The sequence below is a fragment of the Theropithecus gelada genome, chromosome X (genome assembly GCF_003255815.1).
Source record: "Theropithecus gelada isolate Dixy chromosome X, Tgel_1.0, whole genome shotgun sequence".
Lineage (NCBI taxonomy): Eukaryota > Metazoa > Chordata > Mammalia > Primates > Cercopithecidae > Theropithecus > Theropithecus gelada.
This window is the reverse complement of record NC_037689.1, coordinates 133,278,327-133,297,264: the sequence shown is the minus strand read 5'-3', so window position 1 is coordinate 133,297,264 and position 18,938 is coordinate 133,278,327. Positions and strand designations below refer to the sequence as shown.

At 41.6% G+C, this 18,938-nt stretch overlaps 1 protein-coding gene across 1 annotated transcript; it reads left to right on the top strand.

The window, feature by feature from the left end:
• Positions 1 to 13,599: 13,599 nt before the first annotated feature.
• On the top strand, positions 13,600 to 17,251 carry LOC112615280 (sarcoma antigen 1-like; the record flags this gene model as incomplete). The annotated part of the gene is given in 9 exon segments (XM_025371859.1): positions 13,600 to 13,747; positions 13,999 to 14,139; positions 14,381 to 14,521; positions 15,159 to 15,303; positions 15,532 to 15,683; positions 15,930 to 16,304; positions 16,675 to 16,768; positions 17,153 to 17,208; positions 17,211 to 17,251. Coding segments are annotated over 9 exon segments (1,293 nt in total), but the record flags the coding sequence as incomplete, so codon positions are not given.
• Between the last annotated feature and the right edge of the window lie 1,687 nt (positions 17,252 to 18,938).

The window sequence follows — 18,938 nt, the reverse complement described above, 5'->3', positions numbered from 1 at the left end:
ATGTAATGGATAATAACATTTTAAAAACTGTTCTCTAACTGGCTTAATAGCTTTCCCAACATAAGTTTGGCAAATAGTCGGGATATTTAGCATGCCTTGTTATTGAGGTCCTGCAAATAAGGCTTTTCCATTGGTACTTTCCAATGCTATCTGTCCGCTGGTTATTTGTTATTTATGGCAGGAACAGTAAAAGCAAATTTTTCATAATCTTGGGCAGCTAAAGGAATGGTGAAAAAGCAATCCTTTAGATCTATCACTATAAGAGGCCAGTATTTTGGGATCATTGTTATGGAGGGTAACCCTGGTTGTAGTGCACCCATGGGTTGAATTACAGCATTAACAGTCCTTAAATCTGTTAACATTCTCCATTTCCCTGACTTTTTCTTAATGACAAATATGGGAGAATTCCAAGGGGAGAAAGTAGGTTCTATATGACCCTTTTGCAATTGTTCCTGCACCAGCTCTTTTAAAGCCTCCAGTTTTTCCTGTTTCAGCGGCCATTGCTTTAGCCAAACAAGAAGAATGGGAGCTAGAGGCTCAACAATGGCTGCTCCTAAAAATGACACCCCAATCCAGTCCAATCTGTTTGTCCTTTTCATTCTAAGGATTCTGATTGGCCATTTTTATCTTTTCCTAGTCCTTTTCCCAGGCAATATCCCATATTTCTCATCATTTGCCTACTATTATTACTACTATATTGATCCATAGGAATAGGTATTTCAGCATCCCATTGTTGCAATAAGTCTCTATCTCATAAATTGACAGGAATAGGTGTAATGATAGGCTGAATTGTCCCTTCCTGACCATCCGGCCCTTGACATGGTAAAATTAAGGAACTTTGAAAAACTTCTGAGGCAGCTCCTACTCCAACAATACCAATGGATGCCTTTTGCTTAGGCCAATGCCGGGGCCATTGCTTTATAACAATAATAGAGACATCAGCTCCAGTATCTACTAGTCCTTCAAAATCTTTTCCTTGAATAGTTACTGTGCAAATAGATCTTTTGTCAGACACTTGATTAACACAACATACAGCCTTTACTGTTGGATTAGGTCTCCTAAAGCCACCTGTTCTCTTCACTGTGCTGTTTCCTAGTTTTATGTAAGGTAACAGCAACAACTGAGCAATTATTTTTCCTGGGGAAGCAGATCATGGAGTTGAAGACCTAATAACTAATTGAATTTCTCCGGTATAATCAGAATCAATTATTCCCATAGGCACAGTGACACCTTTCAAATTTAGACCAGACTCTCCAAGTAATAGACCAACTGTTTCTGCAGGTAAGTGTCCCCTAACTCCTGTAGGGACCTTTTTTGGTGGCTCCCCAGGAAGTAAGGAGATGGGAATTTTGCTGCAGAGTCTACAACAGCACCACCTGCTGTGGCTGGGGGCAATTGTTGTACATTTGTAAGGGCACTGGCTGTGCCGGGTATGCCTCGGTTTGTTGAGGGGCTCGAGGCAGGCTTCTCTTCCCATTTCCCGAGAGAGATTGTCCATCTTTACTAATTTTAGAATCACACTGACTTGTCCAGTGATGGCCTTTTTCACAATGGGGGCATACACCGGGACTTTTCTGTTGTTTGATGGTAGCTCTTGCCTTTTGATTTCCTTTTCTACATTCCTTTTGTGTGTGTCCAAATTGTCCACAATTAAAGCAAGAGCCTGAGAAACAAAGCATTTGCTTTCCAACGCTTAATCCAGCCATAGTCTGAGCTAAAAGAATAGCCGTATGTAAGTTACCTCCAATGCTATTGCAAGCCTTAATATATTCAGCTAAATGAGCCTTCCCTCTCAGGGGTCTAATAGCAGTTTGACACTCTGCATTAGCATTATCGTATTCAAGAAGCTGTTTACAATATCTTGAGCTGTTTTATCAGTTATGGCTTTATACACAGCCTCTTGGAGCCAAGCAATAAAATCAATATATGATTCTTTAGGTCCTTGTCGGACAGAACTGAAAGGATATTTTTTCCCCTGTAACATTTATCCTTTGCCATGCCTGTGAGCATACAGAGCGCAGCTGAACAATGGCAACATCCTCCATTACTGCTTGATATTCTAATTGATCCCAATCAGGTCTGATTTCCCATTAACTGTTCAAAGGAAACAGGCACAGGTGGTTGTGCTTGTGTATTTTCCCTTGCCCGAGTTTGAGCTTCGTCAGCCCACCAGGTTTTAGACTGCAAGTACTGAGATGGAATGAGAACAGATTTTGTTAACTTATTCCAATCATATGGTATTAATCTATTATCAAGAGAAACGTTTTGTAATAAAGTTTGCACAAAAGGAGAGTTTGGCCCATATTGACTAACGGCTTGTTTGAATTCCTTTAACAGCTTAAAAGGAAAGGTGGTCCAATTAGCTATATTCTGTACTCCCTGCCGGATTATAGTTATGGAAAATTGCCATGCTTCAAGGTCTCCCTCGGCTCTGGCCTTTTGAATAGAATTTTGTATAGCACCACCAATTTCTCCAGATTTTAATGTTGCAACTACAGGAGTAGTAAGTTTTGTAGCTAATTCATCTTCTTGCCCATTAAGGAGAGAGCGAGGAGGTGGCCTTTTACTTAATTCAGCAGGTGGAGCTGACGGGCTAGTAAAACATACTTTTTCAGTTTCCCTTTCTTTTCTTTAATTTCCTCCATTTCCTGTTCCTCACATTCAGAATCTGAAGTTACTTTTTTACACTCGTCCTCCTCTTCCTCACCTGAATCTGCCTCACCATCTGTTTGAAATGGTTCAAGAGCTGCTTTTGTTAGAGCCCACACTGACCAAACCAAGACTGGAATTTTTGCTCCATCTGTATACACTTTTTAAAAATCTCTGCCAATTCTCTTCCATTCATCCATCTCCACAGTCCCTTGTTCTGGGAACCATGGGCAAAACTGCTTTACTGCACTAAAGAGTGATAACAAATTCTGAGTACTAACTTTCACCCCCCCCCCCCCCCGTAATAAATGCCTTAAGAAATTTAAATAAGCAGAATGCCTGCTTTCACGTTGTCCCATTGTTACCCTAGTTCTTCTGAGCCCTCAGCTTTCCTGCCCAGCTTCTTTTAGACATCCTCTGCTTTCACACACTCTAGCGTTCTTTCACTGGGGTCTTTGTCACCCTGCGCTGGACAGCCAGGAATGTTGGGATGATCAGACCTGACACCAGGTCATGGGGGTGACGATGTCCAGGAGAGTCAAAGGATTGAGAAAAAGACAGTTTGAGAAGGAAAGTGAGACCAGAGGACCATTAGCAATTGTGGAGGCTGCAAAGGCCCTGAGCGCTGGGAGCCCTCACTATTTATTGGTAATCCAACAAAGAGCCAGGTGGTGAGAATGTGGGGGTCAAAAGGGCAGGTGCATGACCTACAGCTGTGATGGTTTAGCATTTATATGGAACATGTTCTGCTACTTGAAATAATGGGAATAGAATTGATCTAGGAGCCTAGGAGGGCTAGAAGCAAGGAGCCAGTAAGTCTAGACACATTCCAGAGGATATTATGTCCATTATGCAAGCCCTGCCTCAGTTTTTTTCCCAACATTCAGGTTTTTCCCAACAAAAACAGGTTCATTAAAGCCTCTAACTTTAATAAGAATTAAGAAATATTCCAGAAAACCCAGAATGAATTCCAGGAAGGTGTCATTAAGAATTTCTTTGGAACCACTCTCAGTGTTGAAGTCTGCATCAGTCAGCCTTCAACAAAAAGGCAGAACTAATGAGAGATTTTAATGTGTGTGTGTGTGTGTATACACAAACACATTGAAATCTCCCATTTACACACACACTTCAAAATACATACACACACACACTTTAAAATCTCCCATTATACATGTAATACACATTACACCTGTGTGTGTGTGTGTGTGTGTGTGTGTGTGTTGGTCGGTGGTATATATACATAAACACACACACTTTATAATCTCTCATTATACATATAATACACATTATACACATTACACGTATATATACACCCCCATATATATATACACACACATATATACACATATGTGTGTGTTGGGGGGTATATCCAATATATATAATAAAGGTAGTTCCTAGATAGAATTGGCCTGATACAATAATTTGGAGCTGCAGCAGCAGTCCCTGTAAGGCTGTTGTCTCCAGATATGACTTGCACATTCCATGCTTTTTTATTTTATTTTTTTAAAGACAGGATCTTTCTCTGTTGCCCAGGCTAGGGTGCAGTGGCACGATCACAAGTCACTGCGACCTCCACCTCACCCTGGTTCAAGCGATTCTTGTGCCCCAGCCTCCAAATTAGCTGGGATTACAGGTGCGCCACAGGTTCCATTACAGGTGCCATCATGCTGCTAATTTTTGTATTTTTAGTGGAGATGGGGTTTTGCCATGTTGGCGAGGCTGGTCTTGAAACCTGGCCTCAAGTGATCTGCCCATCTCAGCCTCCCAAAGTGCTGGGATTACAGGCGTGAGCCACTGCACCTGGACCATTCTATGCTTTTAAAGCACAAAAGGAGCAAAATATTGTGTGGTTTTACATTTTAATATTTTACAAAGGTTTACATTTATAAGTAATGTTTTGTTTTTTATTATTTTTCAAACATTTTGTGTACAAAAAGATTTCAACTTTTCACATATACAAATAAAACATTTTATTAATTTTCACAAGTCCATTAATGCTGGAGAAATTTCTAGTTGTCTTTCTTTTCTTTCCTTTTTTCCTTCCTTCCTTCCTTCCTTCCTTCCCTCCTCTCTTTCTCTTTTTCTTTTTCTTTTTTTCTTTCTTTCTTTCATTCTTTCTTACTTTATTTTATTTCTTTTCTTTTCTTTCATTCCAACAGAGTTTTGCCCTGTTGCCTAGGCTGGAGTGCAGTGTCAGGATCTTGGATCACTGCAGCCTTGGCCTCCCAGGCTCAGGTGATCCTCCCACTCAGCCTCCTGACTAGCTGGGACTACTGGTGCACACCACCATGTCTGGCTAATGTTTGTATTATTATTATTTTTTGTAGAGCTGGGGTCTCGCCATATTGCCCAGTGTGGTCTCTAACTCCTCGGATCAAGCAATCCCCCTGCCTCAAGCAATCCTCCTGCCTCAGCCTCCCAAAGGGCTGGGATTACAGGCATGAGTCATCACGTCCAGCCTAGTTGTTTTTCTTGTGCTCCGCTATTCCTTCGTAGAAAAGTAAATCGTACTATTTTCTTTAAGAATATTAAGATAAGAACATGAGAATTTAGACTTCAAAACTGCACTCACTGTCAGCAGTGGTATTTGTTCATGCTTTATTATGAAATATTGACCTTAACAGCAAGGAAATTTTTAAAAATGGATTTCAGGACAGGCCGTGTGTACTAGTTATCAGCATAGAGTAAAACTATGCAACTCGATAAGCAGGTGATACAATGAGGCTTAATAAAGGCAGTGGATAGATACACAGATTGAATGATTGATTTGTTAAAAAGAATTGGTCTTACGCAATTGTGAAAGGTGGTAACGCAGTCTCTATAAGGCTTTTGTCGTCTCTACTGAGGATGGTGACATAACAAACAGGCTGAAACCCACAAAGAGGATCTGGAACATTGTGAGGGCAGATGGAGGTACATGTTCATTTTTGTTGCCTCTGATCTTGGTGATGAGGGTGTCCTGCAGTAGCCAGGAAGGGCTCTTTCAGAGCCTAACAGAGCTAAACACATAACAGAGCTAAACACATACACCTGGCCTAGAAGATGGAGAAGGTGAAAGAGCATCCAGGGGAAGGAAGAGAAATTGCAATAAGGTGAATCCACAGAGCAGCAACAATGTGTGTAGCTACAAATGGCTGCTGCCTCCTATCCAATGCCCTGCACAATTTTCAAAGAACCTCCATGGGGAACACCAGACACTTCCCAGAAAGAGAACTGTGGCTAATATAATTCGGCCTAGCCAAGTTGAAAAATTGCATGTATATCCTTGTCACTTGATGACACGAACTCTTCTCCAAAAGAGGGCACTAAAGCCCCACGTTTTTCTTAAATCTTGTTCAACCTGCTGCTACCTAATTCACACTGTGCCTTTAATATCCTGCATCTTAAATACTGAAAAATAAAGTTAACTTAATAACACATCTTGTGCTAGGAGATCAGGGGATGTCAGGAAGTCAAAACCAAAAATATTTAGTTTATATATATATATAAAATAAAACATGTGGGCTGTGCGTGGTGGCTCACACCTGTAATCCCAGCACTTTGGGAGGCCGAGGTGAATAGATCACGAGGTCAGGAGATCGAGACCATCCTGGCTAACACGGTGAAACCCCATCTCTACTGAAAAAACAAAAAATTAGCCGGGCATTGTGGCAGGCGCCTGTAGTCCCAGCTACTTGGGAGGCTGAGGCAGGAGAATGTTGTGAACCCGGGAGGTGGAGCTTGCAGTGAGACGAGATCGTGCCACTGCACTCCAGCCTGGGCGACACAGCAAGACTCCGTCTAAAATAAAAAAAATAAATAAAAAGAAAAGCAAAAAAAACCATGCATGTGACACATATAATATTAATATATATGCAAATGAATTCATATCAAAATAAGGAAGTGATACTCTTTATTCTGAAACAGAAACAGAAACGAGGACTTATGATAGTCTTTGTATCGGCCTATGGTCACGTAGTCACTTCTCCCACTACCCATTTCATATTCCCTTTGTCCTCAGCAAGCACCTTTCCTGGTGACAGACGTTTTCCTAGTGGGGTGACTCAAACCTCCAATCTTAAGTTTCATGGCCATAAGCAGTCCTGATTGAATTAGGCTGTTGTAGTTTTCATCGACTTTCATCACTGGACACAGGAGTATTAAGAGATGCTCTGTAGGATCTCTTGAATTTCAGACATATCCCTCCTTAACCCCAGGATGACTGAAGGGTTATGCCTCAATCAACTTGCAGACTTGACTAGTTTATAGACCTAAAACCTCATGAATTAAGACAAGGCCTCTTGAGGAGGGTCCTTTCTAGAATGAAAAAGTTTATACCATCACTCTTTCTCCCATTCTTACTCAAAGAAGTCCTGTAGCCCTTCACTAAGGTGAAAGTACATGCGGAAGAGAAATTATTAGATTTCTCAATGACTACAGGACCCCAGTTCTGAATTGAGATGAGTTTCTTGAAGACACAAACATCATGCTGATCCTTTTGAAAAATATGTGATTTGTTACTGAGCCTTAGGTGACATTCAATGCTTGATCATGGATGCCAAATTATAATGCTACTTAGACATGCCTGTCTTATCCTAGGCACTTTCTGACCCACCAAGTTACAGCAATGGGTATGCAGAGAAGCAGCCCATCATTAAATGGAAGTGGTATGTACAAGATCAAGCATGTCCTGAAGGCAAAAGTAAGTTCCACGATGAAGCGGCCAAAATACGCATGGATCCTATTCCTGCTACATAACTTTCTCCATCTACGATTGGCAGAATACTAAAATGGTCCCCATGAATTTCACCCCCTGATTACATTACACAGCATGACAAAAGTGATTTTGCAGATGCAATTAAGGTTACTAAGCTGTTAATCTAAATATAGAGGAATTCTCCAGGTGGGCCTAACCTACACACATGAGTCTCTAAAAGCACAGCCTTTTCTCCAGCTGGTACCACAAGAGGATGAGACAGTTATGAAGAATGAGAAGAATTTGACATGCTGATGCTGGCTTGAAGATAGGGAAGGGACCTCGTGAAAAGACCTGGCAAGCCCCTTTATAAGTTGAGAGTGAGCCCCAGTTCACAGCCAGTCAGAATCAAGGATTTCAGTTCCTCACGGCAAGGAATTGGATTCTGCCAATAATCTGAATGAATTTGGAATTGCATTCCACCTCAAACTTTTCAGATGAGAACACTGCTTGCATACAATTTTGATTTTGGTCTTTTGAGACTCCAAGTAGAGAACCAAGTCAAGACCTCCCAGATTTCTGAACTGCAGAATGGTGAGATAATAAATAATAATTTGGTGTTGCTTTTAGCCATTTAATTTGGAGTAGTTTGTTACAGGGTAATAAAACAAATACATTCTCTCAATCTGTACCTATATCCCTATGGGGAGTACACTATAACCAGTTGAATGAAGAAGAAGTACCTCAGGGCTAGCTTACCAATACAGGTGAATGATATGCAGGCACCACCTATATTAGTTTGCATACAGGAAAAAGAGAGAGTATAAATTGATTAAAATCTCATTTGTTGTATTTATAGTTAGGTTAAAATGTAACATATAGGAGAAGACTACGGGAATCACAGAGTAAAGTCCAGTGAAAATCCACGCCTTTAGTTTTAAAAAGTGGCAAATATTGCCAACATAAAGATTCTTGGAATTCTGGGAATTCAACAGTCCGAAGAATATTCAAGAAAAATGGCTAAATCACACTACAAACCGTAAGTTTTGTGGTGTTTTAACTTGTTGTATTCCCCCACACCCCTCCTCCGCTCCGTATTAGCCTTTAAACTTACACGCTCACAACTCTGGTAGCTCTGAATACCAGCAAATTATCAGCCACTGCGGGAAGCTACTGGTTGGAGCTTCCCTAAAATCTCTATTTCCAGAAAATCACCACTATTAATACTAATATTATTATTATGTTTCAGACAGGGTCTCGCTCTCTCTTCTAGACTGGATGGCAGTGGTGCAATTATGGCTCACCGCAGCCTCAACCTCCTGGGTTCAAGTGATCCTCCTGCCTCAGCCTCCCAGGTAGCTGGAACTACAGTCATGAGTCAGCTAATCACCACTATTTAGCATGTCACAAAACTCCCTGAGAAGCACGATTTTCAGAGCTTATGTTTAATTAAACTATCTGATAGCTGACTTTTTGTGAATACCCCATCCACTATCTTCAGGTGTAAGCTAGGAATTCCCATAGGACTGTGTTGCACACAAGTGATGGCAGTGGGCAATTCTCTCCTGTTTTGGTTTTACAAGGTATGCATCTAAGATTTCTCCCCTAGGAATAATGTGTGCAGTGGATTTCAGATAGACCCACAGCTAGTATAATACTGAATCATAGAGACCTTTCTTAAATGCTTTTACATTTTTTCTCATGAATAGGTTGTTGCATTTTTAACATGGTTTATGCTTTAAATGCAATGGTAACATACATTTCTTTTTCTTCTTCCTTCTCCTTCTCCTTCTCCTTCTTCTTCTTTTTTGTTAATATAGTGTGCCAGCCATGAACTTACTGGCCGTCAGGTACAAATTCACTGTATTGTTTTTGAGACAGGGTTTGCCTCTGTCGCCCAAGGGGGAGTGCAGTGGCACGATCTCGGCTCATGGCAACCTCTGCCTCCCAGGTTCAAGTGATCCTCCCACGTCAACTTTCTGAGTAGTTGGGGCCACAGGTGCGCGCCACCACTCCCAGCCAATTTTTGTGTTTTTCTTTTTGTTTTTGGTTGATTGGCTGTTTTGTACAGCCAGGGTCTGACTATGTTACCCAGGCGATTTCATCCCGCTGTGTGAGAAAGTTCTGCGTTCCTCTCCCTATGTAGCTGTGCAGTTGTTACTGAAGGCCGACTGTAGAGGGCGCCAGAGTCAGCCAATGGGAGAACAGGGCTTCCTGGTTCTCCTGGCTGCCTCCTGCGGTCCTACAAAGTAGGAGGCTTCACCTCCGGACTCTGGCGCCCCCAACATGTTCCCAGTGTTCAGCTGGGGCAGGACAAGTGGTGACCTGCAGCTTCCATTCCATCCCCCTTGGGCTGTAAGCGATCGGTGCTTCTGGTGAGACGCATCCCATGCACATCATTCACAGGTACCCTAGGGGGCACATTTCCCCACAACTCTCAGTTTTCTAGAAAGTTCCGCCAGGGTCTGACTATGTTTGTACAGCCAGGATCTGACTATGGTTTGCCTCTGTCGCCCAAGGGGGAGTGCAGTGGCACTTTACGCTGCCATTTTTTGAGGTCCCGCCTCCGCTCCTCCGGCAAGGTCAGGACTTAAGGACTGTGAGTGTGGTAGTTTTTCTCTGGATGTTTTAATTTCACCCCCGAAAGTTTCTTTTCTGGGGTGCACTGCATCGGGTGTCGGGTGTGTCCTATGGCTCCCTGCGTGATGTGGTTCCACTCTGGAGACACCACCGTGGGTGCCTGTGTCAGCCGTGGGGGAGCGTTTTCCTTGGGCACCTTGTCTCGGATATGTTGTGGGGCCATAGGGCTTTTCTTGGGGGCTCCCTCTTGGTGATGTGAGGCACTTTTCCTGCTGAAATGACCTGAGCCCGGGTATAGGGACCCTGCCTTGGTTGCCTGTGTCAGACTCGGGTTCAGGGGTGTTTCTTCCCCGTTGGGTCACGGCCCTGAGTGGGGACTCTGCCTTGGGGACTCTGTCTGGCTCAGGAGCTAGGGTGGGGCTGCCTGTTCTCTGGATGCATGATCGTTGCCCTGTGGGGTTACTCTCCGTCGGGGCTTTATCTCAGCCCGCAAGGGAGTCTTCCTTGGGTGCTGATGTCGGCCGTGGGGCACATTTGTCCTTGGATGTCGCTCGTTCTCAGCTAGGATGTGTTCGCTTTTCTTTGGATCTGTTTATCCCTGATGTGGACGCTTACCGGATGGTTTCTCTTGGTGCTGGCTTTTAAAATAATATTATCTGTGGGTTCTCTCTCCCGGTGCCATGGGACGGTGGGGTGCAGTTCTTTGGATTCTCTAAGCCTATGGTGGGACTTGGGGAGCTCTGTGTCAGTCATGAGGGAGGCCACCCGAACTTGGGAGTTCTGTCTTGCCCTTGGGTGGGGTGCTTTTTCTCGGTTGGTTGATCTCAGTCTTGAAGGAGCTCTTCGGGGTTCTGTCTGAACTTGGGCCGTGGCCTTGGGTGTCTGTGTGGAAATCGGGGTCCAGAAATATTCAAAGGTACCAGCTGTGCCACTTTCACTCAATCCCTGTACAGTTACTCTTTCATTCCAGCCACTCTGATGGGTGTGTAGTGATCTCTCCTTATGTCTACACTTGCATTTCTCTGCTGATTAATGAGATTGGGCACCATTTTTTAAAAAAAATGGTTTTTATTTATTGATTTTTGTCTTTTGAGATGGGGTCTCACTCTGTCGCCCAGGCTGGAGTGCAGTGGCATGATCTCGGCTCACTGCAATCTCAACATCCCTGGGCTCAATTGATTGTCTTCCCTGAGTCTCCCCAGTAGCTGGGACTGTAAGTGCACGCCACCAAGCCTGGCTAATCTTTGTGTTTTTGGTAGAGATGGGGTTTCACCAAGTTGCCCAGGCTGTTCTCCAACTCCTGGGCTCAAGTGATCCACCCCCTTGGCCTCCCAAAGTGCTGGGATCACAGGCATGAGCCACCGCGCCCAGCTATTTATTGATTTTTTTTTTGAGTACCTTTTTATGTGTTTATTGGTCATTTAACTACAGCTTTTCGGAAGTCCCTTTTCAGGTCTTTTCTCCCAAATTTTATTGAGGTGTTTGTATTTTAAAAATGGATTTGTGGTTTACATATATTCTGGATTTCAGTTATACACAGGCATGTATGTACATATGTTCAAATATGTATACAATTTTAGCATCTTCTACAAATCTGTTTTGCTTTTACACTATCTTAATAATGTGTTGTAGATGAACAGATTCTCTTAATTTTATTAATCAGTGCATTATTTATGGCTAGTCCTTTTTATTATTTTAAGAAACATCTCTGCCTCACCCAATGCCATGATAATATTCTAAGTATTCTTCTAGATCTCCCATTCATCTCAAATGAATTTTCATGGAATGGAGTAAAGTCAGAGTCCAGGTATATCTGAGGTGTTTATTAGTTATTTGAGTATGACTCTTATGAAGTGCGTATTCAGCTTTTCCCCCCAGATTTTATTGAGATGTTTGCTTTCTAAAAATTGATTTATAGTTCTGGATATATTCTGGATTCCACTCAGTTGTTGTCAGATGTATATACAGATGTGTATATATGTGTGTGTGTAATTAATATATATTTATATGTATAACCTATACATATATACTGTATAATATATAATCTACAAATATACTTCATTTTTTCATTGTCTTAATAGTGTCTTTTGAGGAACAGAAGTTTTCCATTTAATTATGTGTAATTCAACAGTTCATTCTTATTTATTTATTTATTTATTTATTTATTTTTGAGACAGAGTTTTGCTCTTGTTGCCCATGCTGGAGTGCAATGGCACGATCTCAGCTCACTGCAACCTCCACCTCCCGTGTTCAAGCCATTCTCCTGCCCCAGCTTCCCGATGAGCTGGGATTACAGGCACCCACCACCACGCCCAGCTAGTTTTATATTTTTGGTAGAGATGGGGTTTCTCCATGTCAGTCAGGCTGGTCTCAAAATCCTGACCTCAAGTGATCTACCCACCTCAGCCTCCCAAAGTGCTGGGATTACAGGTGTGAGCCACCATGCCCGGCAAACAATTCATTCTTTATGGTTAATGTGTTTTTATCCTCGTTAAAAACATCTTTGCCTATTCTATACTTGTGAAGATAATATCTTAAGTGTTTACTAGATTGTCTATTCATCTTCAGTAAAGTTTTTGGAGTGGGGTGAGGTAAGATTCAAGGTTTGTATTATCCCTGCATTTGTCACATTTATCAAGTGCATTTATTAAAAGCACTGTCCTTTCCACAGTGATTTCCAGGAGCTCTCCTGTGGTAAATCTAGCTATTTTGTATTTCCAGATTGTTTCTGGCCTCTGTGTCCTCTTCCCTTGGTGTATTTGCCTGTCATTGCTCCAATATCACACTGTTTTAATCACTCTACTTTTATAGTATATCTCATATTTAATAGTGTATATCTACCAACTGACTTCTATTTCTTTCTTTCTTTTCTTTCTTTCTTTTTTTTTCAGATGGAGTTTTGCTTTCGTTGCCCAGGCTGGAGTGCAATGGCGTGGTCTCGACTCACTGCAAATTCAGCCTCCCAGGTTCAAGAGATTCTCCTGCTTCAGCCTCCCGAGTAGCTGGGATTACAGGAACCTGCCACCATGTCTGGCTAATTTTTATATTTTTAGTAGAGATGGGGTTTCACCATGTTGGCCAGGCTGGTCTTGAACTCCTGACCTCGTGATCCGCCCACCTCGGCCTCCCAAAGTGCCGGGATTTCAGGCATTAGCCACCGCGCCCGGCCACTTCTATTTCTTAAAGATTGTCTTGGGTTTTTCCAAATCTTAAATGTGCATATTCTTTTTAAAGAAAATTATCAGCTTGTCAATTTTCGGATATTTTTGTTTTTACTTGGTGGAATTTTAAATAACATTGCTATTATCATTCTGGGAGAATTAACAATAAAGCCTCTTAGTAATGTCTTCCATTCCATGGAAAGAATATTTATTCTCCATTTACTGTAGTCTTGAATTTCCCTCAGTGATGTTTTATAATTTTTATGTAGTGCTCTAGCACATCTTGATTTGATTTATTCCTAAATATTTTATGTTTTTGGTACTGTTATTAATGACATTTGAAATTTCATATTCTAACTATTTGTTGGTGTTAATTATAAAGAAATACCAGTGGCTTTTCTAATATTTAGTAACTTGACTAGATTTGCTTATTAACCATAAAGATTTTATTCGTTTACATTTTCTAGGGACAGAACAATATCATCTATGAATAATGACAGTTTTATTTCTTTCCAAATTTTAAACCTATTATATTTTCCTGATGCTACTGCCACTCCCAATGTCTGTGAAGAGAAGATGCAAAATGGCCAACCAGTACCTGATAATGTCTTGTCAATAGTTCTACCAGGGATTATTAATATGGAAGCAGATGGTATTTCATCCCTAAGTACCGGGGATCTGTGTATGTTTGCTTGTAAGTTGGATTGTCCTACTTGGTTTTCACATGCATACATAGTGTCATCAAGGGAAGAAGGTGGGTTGGTTGTACTTTCTTTCGTGAGCTCAATTTGAGTGGTCTCAGATCGCCACCTGGCACATCCTCTCCTTCTTTATGAAATAATTTCTTAGAAATTGAGCATCAGAGGGATATACCTGTGTGGGGTTGATATAATGCACTTACCTCAGAGCTCAACCTCCTCATTTGATTTGCAGATACTACAGTCACTCACAATGGCTGTGAAGAGTAGATAAATAATGGCCAACCAGCACCTGATAACCTCTTGTCAGCCATTACACCAGGGCTTATTAATCTGTCGGGAGCTGATATTCCACCCATGAGTACCAGGGATCAGTGTATGTTTGTTTACTAGTTGTTTCTACTTGGTTTCCATATGCATACAGTGTCATAAGTCAAAGAAGGTGGTTTTATCGTATTATCTTTCGTGATCTCAGTTTGAGGGGTCACAGATCGCCACCTGGGGTATCCTTCTGCATTGTGAGATAATGTCCTGAGAACTGAGCATGAAAGGGATACGCCCATGTTGTTGACATAATGCACTTACCCTGCAGCTTGACCTCTTGTTTTGGTTTCTAGATGCTACTGTCACTCACAGTGTCCATGAAGAGAAGATGGAAGATGGCCAACGAGCACCTGATAACATCTTGTCAGCTATTCCACCAGGGCTTATTAATATGGCAGGAGCTGGTATTCCAGCCATGAGTACCCATGATCTGTGTATGTTCACTTATGAGTTGGACTGTCCTCCTTGGTTTCCATATGCATGCACAGTGTCATGAAGGGGAGAAGGTGCTTTTGTTGTATTATCTTTTGTGAGCTCAACTTAAGGGTTTTTCAGATCGCCACCTGGCATGTCCTCCTGCTTTGTGCAATAATTTCCTAGAAACTGAGCATCAGAGGGATATACCAGTGGGGATGACATAATGCACTTTCTTCACAGCTCAACCTCTTCATTAGATTTGCAGATGCTACCATCACTCACAATGTCGGTGAAAAGACTATAAAAACAGCCAACCAACACCTGATACCTTGAGGTCCACTGTTCCACCGGGGCTTACTACTTTGGCAGGAGCTGGTATTGCGGCCATGAATCCCAGGGATCTGTGTATGTCTATTTACTAGTTGTACTGTCCTACTTGGTTTCCATATGAATGCGTAGTGTCATAAAGGGAAGAAGGTAGTTTTGTGGTATTATCTTTCGTGAGCTCAATTTGAGATGTCTCAGATCATCAGCTGGCATATCCTCTCCTGTTTTATGAAATAATTTCCTAGAAACATAACATCAGAGGGATATACCTGTCAGGCTGACACAATTCACTTACCTCACAGCTCAACGTGTTCATTTGGTTTCCAGATGCTACCATCACTCACAATGTCCGTGAAGAGAAGATACAAAAAAGCCGACCAGCACCTCATAACTTCTTGTCAGCTGTTGCATCAGGGCTTATTATAATGGCAGGAGCTGGTATTACAGCTATGAGTACCATGGATCTGTACATGTTGGCTTTTAAGTGGTACTGTCCTAACTTTTTTCCATATGCATTCATAGTGTCACCAAGGGAAGAAGGGGGCTTTGTAGTATTATCATTTCTCCCCTTAATTTTAGGGCTGATTGCCACCTGGTATATCCTAGTTCTTTAAGGGATAATTTCCTAGAAACTGAGCATCAGTGGGATATACCTGTGGGGTTGTCATTATGCATTTACCTCACAGCTCAATCTCTTCAGTTTATTTCCAGATGCCACTGCCACTCACAATGTCCATGAGGAGAGGATGAAAAATGGCCAACAAGCATCTGATAACTCCTTGTCAATGGTTCCACCAGGGCGTATTAATCTGTCAGGAGCTGGTATTTCATCCAGGAGTACCAGGGATCTGTGCATGTTTGTGTATTGGTTGTACTGTCCAACTTGGCCTCTATATGCATGCATAGTGTCATGCAGAGGAGAAGGCAGTTTTGTTGTATTGTCTTTCTTGAGCTTAGGTTGAGGGGTCTCGGATTGCCACCGGCATATCCTCCTGCTTTATGAGATAAGTTTCTAGAAACTGAGCATTAGAGGGATATACCTGTGGGGGCGACATAATGCACTTACCTCACAGCTTAACTTTTTCATTTGGATTCCAGATGCTACTGTCATTCACGACATCCCGGAGGAGGAGATGAAAAATGGTCAAACTCCTCCCGATGACTTCCTGTCCAATTCCGCTCCACCAGAGCTTATAAATATGACAGGAGATTGTATGCCACATAACACATTGGATACTTTCTCTTACGACTTCACTAGTCTCAGCAAAGATGACCTGCTTTACAAACCTGATAGTAATGAATTTGTGGTAGGCATCAAAAACTACAGTGTCTCTACAGGTGACCCACCAGTCACAGGAATGCCTTCAGTGGAAACTGTGCCAAATACACCACAAATGTCTCCTGCCATGGTAAAGAAAATTAATGACGATATAAAATATCAATTAATGAAAGAAGTTTGAAGGTTCAGGCGAAGTAAGTAGTGCAAGAATGTCTATCAATGAAAGTATGAGAAGTCTCTCATTCTATGATTTAGAACAGAATTTAGCTGCCTCTTGAGCTCATTGTTTGGCTGAATTGGATCTGTATATAATTTAGCATGGCTTCTCTTTAATTTCACTGAAAATTTCTCATATATCTGATTAAGTGTTTTGTTTTCCTTTGTTAGTTTTCACAATGGTTTCCTTAGTAATATACAGGTGTTGTGATTTAAGCATTCAAAACACAAACACTATATAACATTGTAGTCTATGAAAAATGTATACTGTGGTAATGGATGCACTAAGGTTGAGGTGTATTTTATTTTCATAATTGGAGAAATACTAATGTTTTTAAATATCTTCAGATTATGAAAGAATTTTCATTTTGCTTGAAGAAGTACAAGGATCTATGAAAGTCAAGGGACAATTTGTTCAATTTACCATCAAGGAAGCAGCAAGGTGAGTGCAAAAAGGAACTCTTCTATTGTTTTAAGTGCTTGCGCCCAATTTGGGACAGGGGCAGGAACAAATCATGCCTTGTTCTTCCTAATCCCTAGCCTTCAATCATAGTTCATTCTATTTCCACAGGCATTTACGTTGATATTATCTTATTCTAACACTTTCTTCCAATGCCATGGAGCCTTCCAAATTTATCATAATCTGGAAGTATGCATGGGCCCTCAGTTGACTCACTTTGTATTTTTCTAGTTTGTATCTTTCCATGAGGATGCATTTTCGATTTGCCTGTAGATTGTAAACTCTATTTTGTATCTACTACTTGCTCTTACATCTCATAGATGCTGTAGGTATCTTCTGGTGAATGGAATACCTCTTTAATTTCAGGTTTAAAAAAGTCATCTTAATTCAGCAACTCGAGAAGGCGCTTAAAGAAATAGATTCCCCTGGGATCTCAGAAAAGTTAAGCACATGAGAAAAAAATAATTGCGCTAGTGCAAAGACCAAGGAGAAACAAGAACACACGCTGTAGGATGGAACAGGTTATTGCTGAAGCTCCCTATAATTCTGAAGTGAAGAGAATTACCTTCCAGAAGCTAGGAAAAAAAGATGGAGCTTTTAAAGTTGCATAAATCTCTGTTAGTAAATGCTGTACTTTTGTTGTTTGTTGCTTTGTTCTTCCGCCTGACGAGGGGGATGAGTTAATAACTTACCAAGGTATTTAGTATTACAGTCCTGATTTCTGCAGCAGCTCACATTTTTGTAGCTGGTATTTATAATTGCCTTCTTTCACTACCCATTTCTCATTCCCTTTGCCCTGAGATAGCATGTCAGCCCATCTTGGTGTTTGGCCAGGCAGGATGACTCAGACCTTCATTACTGAACAGTCTGGACAATTAGATATCCTGCCTGGATAGGGTTACTGCAATTTTTCATTAAGTGTAATCAAAAAACATGGGAGGACTAAGAAGCTATCTAGACGGAGGAGACATACTCCTTTTTAGCCCCTGGTGTAGTGCAATTAATCCCCCTTTGATCATCAGGTTCATCACCGCCAGGTAGTAGATGATCCCCTCCTTTACCTCTAGATGGAAAGTGATGAAGAGACTAAAGTGGCCAGCAGGCAGTATCAATTTCTTTTCAACGGAATAACTGTTGTGTCCCTTGGCGAAAGCATTTCTTCCTTTCTAACTAAGACTTCTAGTTCAGCAGAGCCTAAAGTCAGAATGATAGGAAGCATTTTTGCTGTTGGACCATTGGCGTGAATAGTGAGTAGAGATACTCCAAGTTATACTCCGTGATTCTAGGACCCATGAATCCTGACTATGGGAGAGAAAGCAAACTATGTTGGATGCAGATAAACAGCAAACACTGCTTCCTAAAAGTAATTTCTCAGACCTCCAAGGATTGCCACCTAGCTAGTACTATAACTGAGATCCACAAGGCCTTTTCATTGTTCTGTTTATCCAGTCACTTTAAGATAATGGGGCACACTTTGGGAGGCTGAGCTGGTGTTAAAGACCAGCGTGGGAAATATAGCACCATCTCTAAAAGAAAAAAAAAGAACAAGGGGGGGATAGGAGAACATAAAGAATAAGACCAGTGATTTCCCATGAGCATGGGCCCATTGCTGCACTTTATTTTCTGTGAAGTGAGTGCCTTGTTTAGAGGTGATACTGTGTGGAATACCAGAATGGTAAATAAGCTATTTTTCTAAGTGCACAAGTGTTGATTTTCTTAAAGTGCTCTGTGTGAGAAGGAAGATCTGTATTCAGAATAAGTGTCTATTTCTGTAAGAACACAGCCCTGTCCCTTCCATAATGGAAGTGGTCCAATGTAATCACCTGCCATATGGTAGCTGGCTAACTCTGGAGACAAGTGTCATATAAGAGGCTCAGTGTTGCTCTCTGTTTCTGGCAGATTGTACACTCAGCAATGACTATGTTGCAGAATTTTGCTCCTTAATTCAACTAAAACTGAGTTCTTGCCATGTGACCTGGAAAGATTACATTCGCGGACACATCGAAGGACGAGTAGCGGAATTTATTGGGTGAAAAGGAGAAAAAGGAAGGAAAAAAACTCTCAGCAAAGCGAGAGGGAGTCCTACTAGCAGGCCCCCACCTCACAGATTGATTTCAGGCCACCACACAGGAAGTCAAGAGACCAGGCTCCC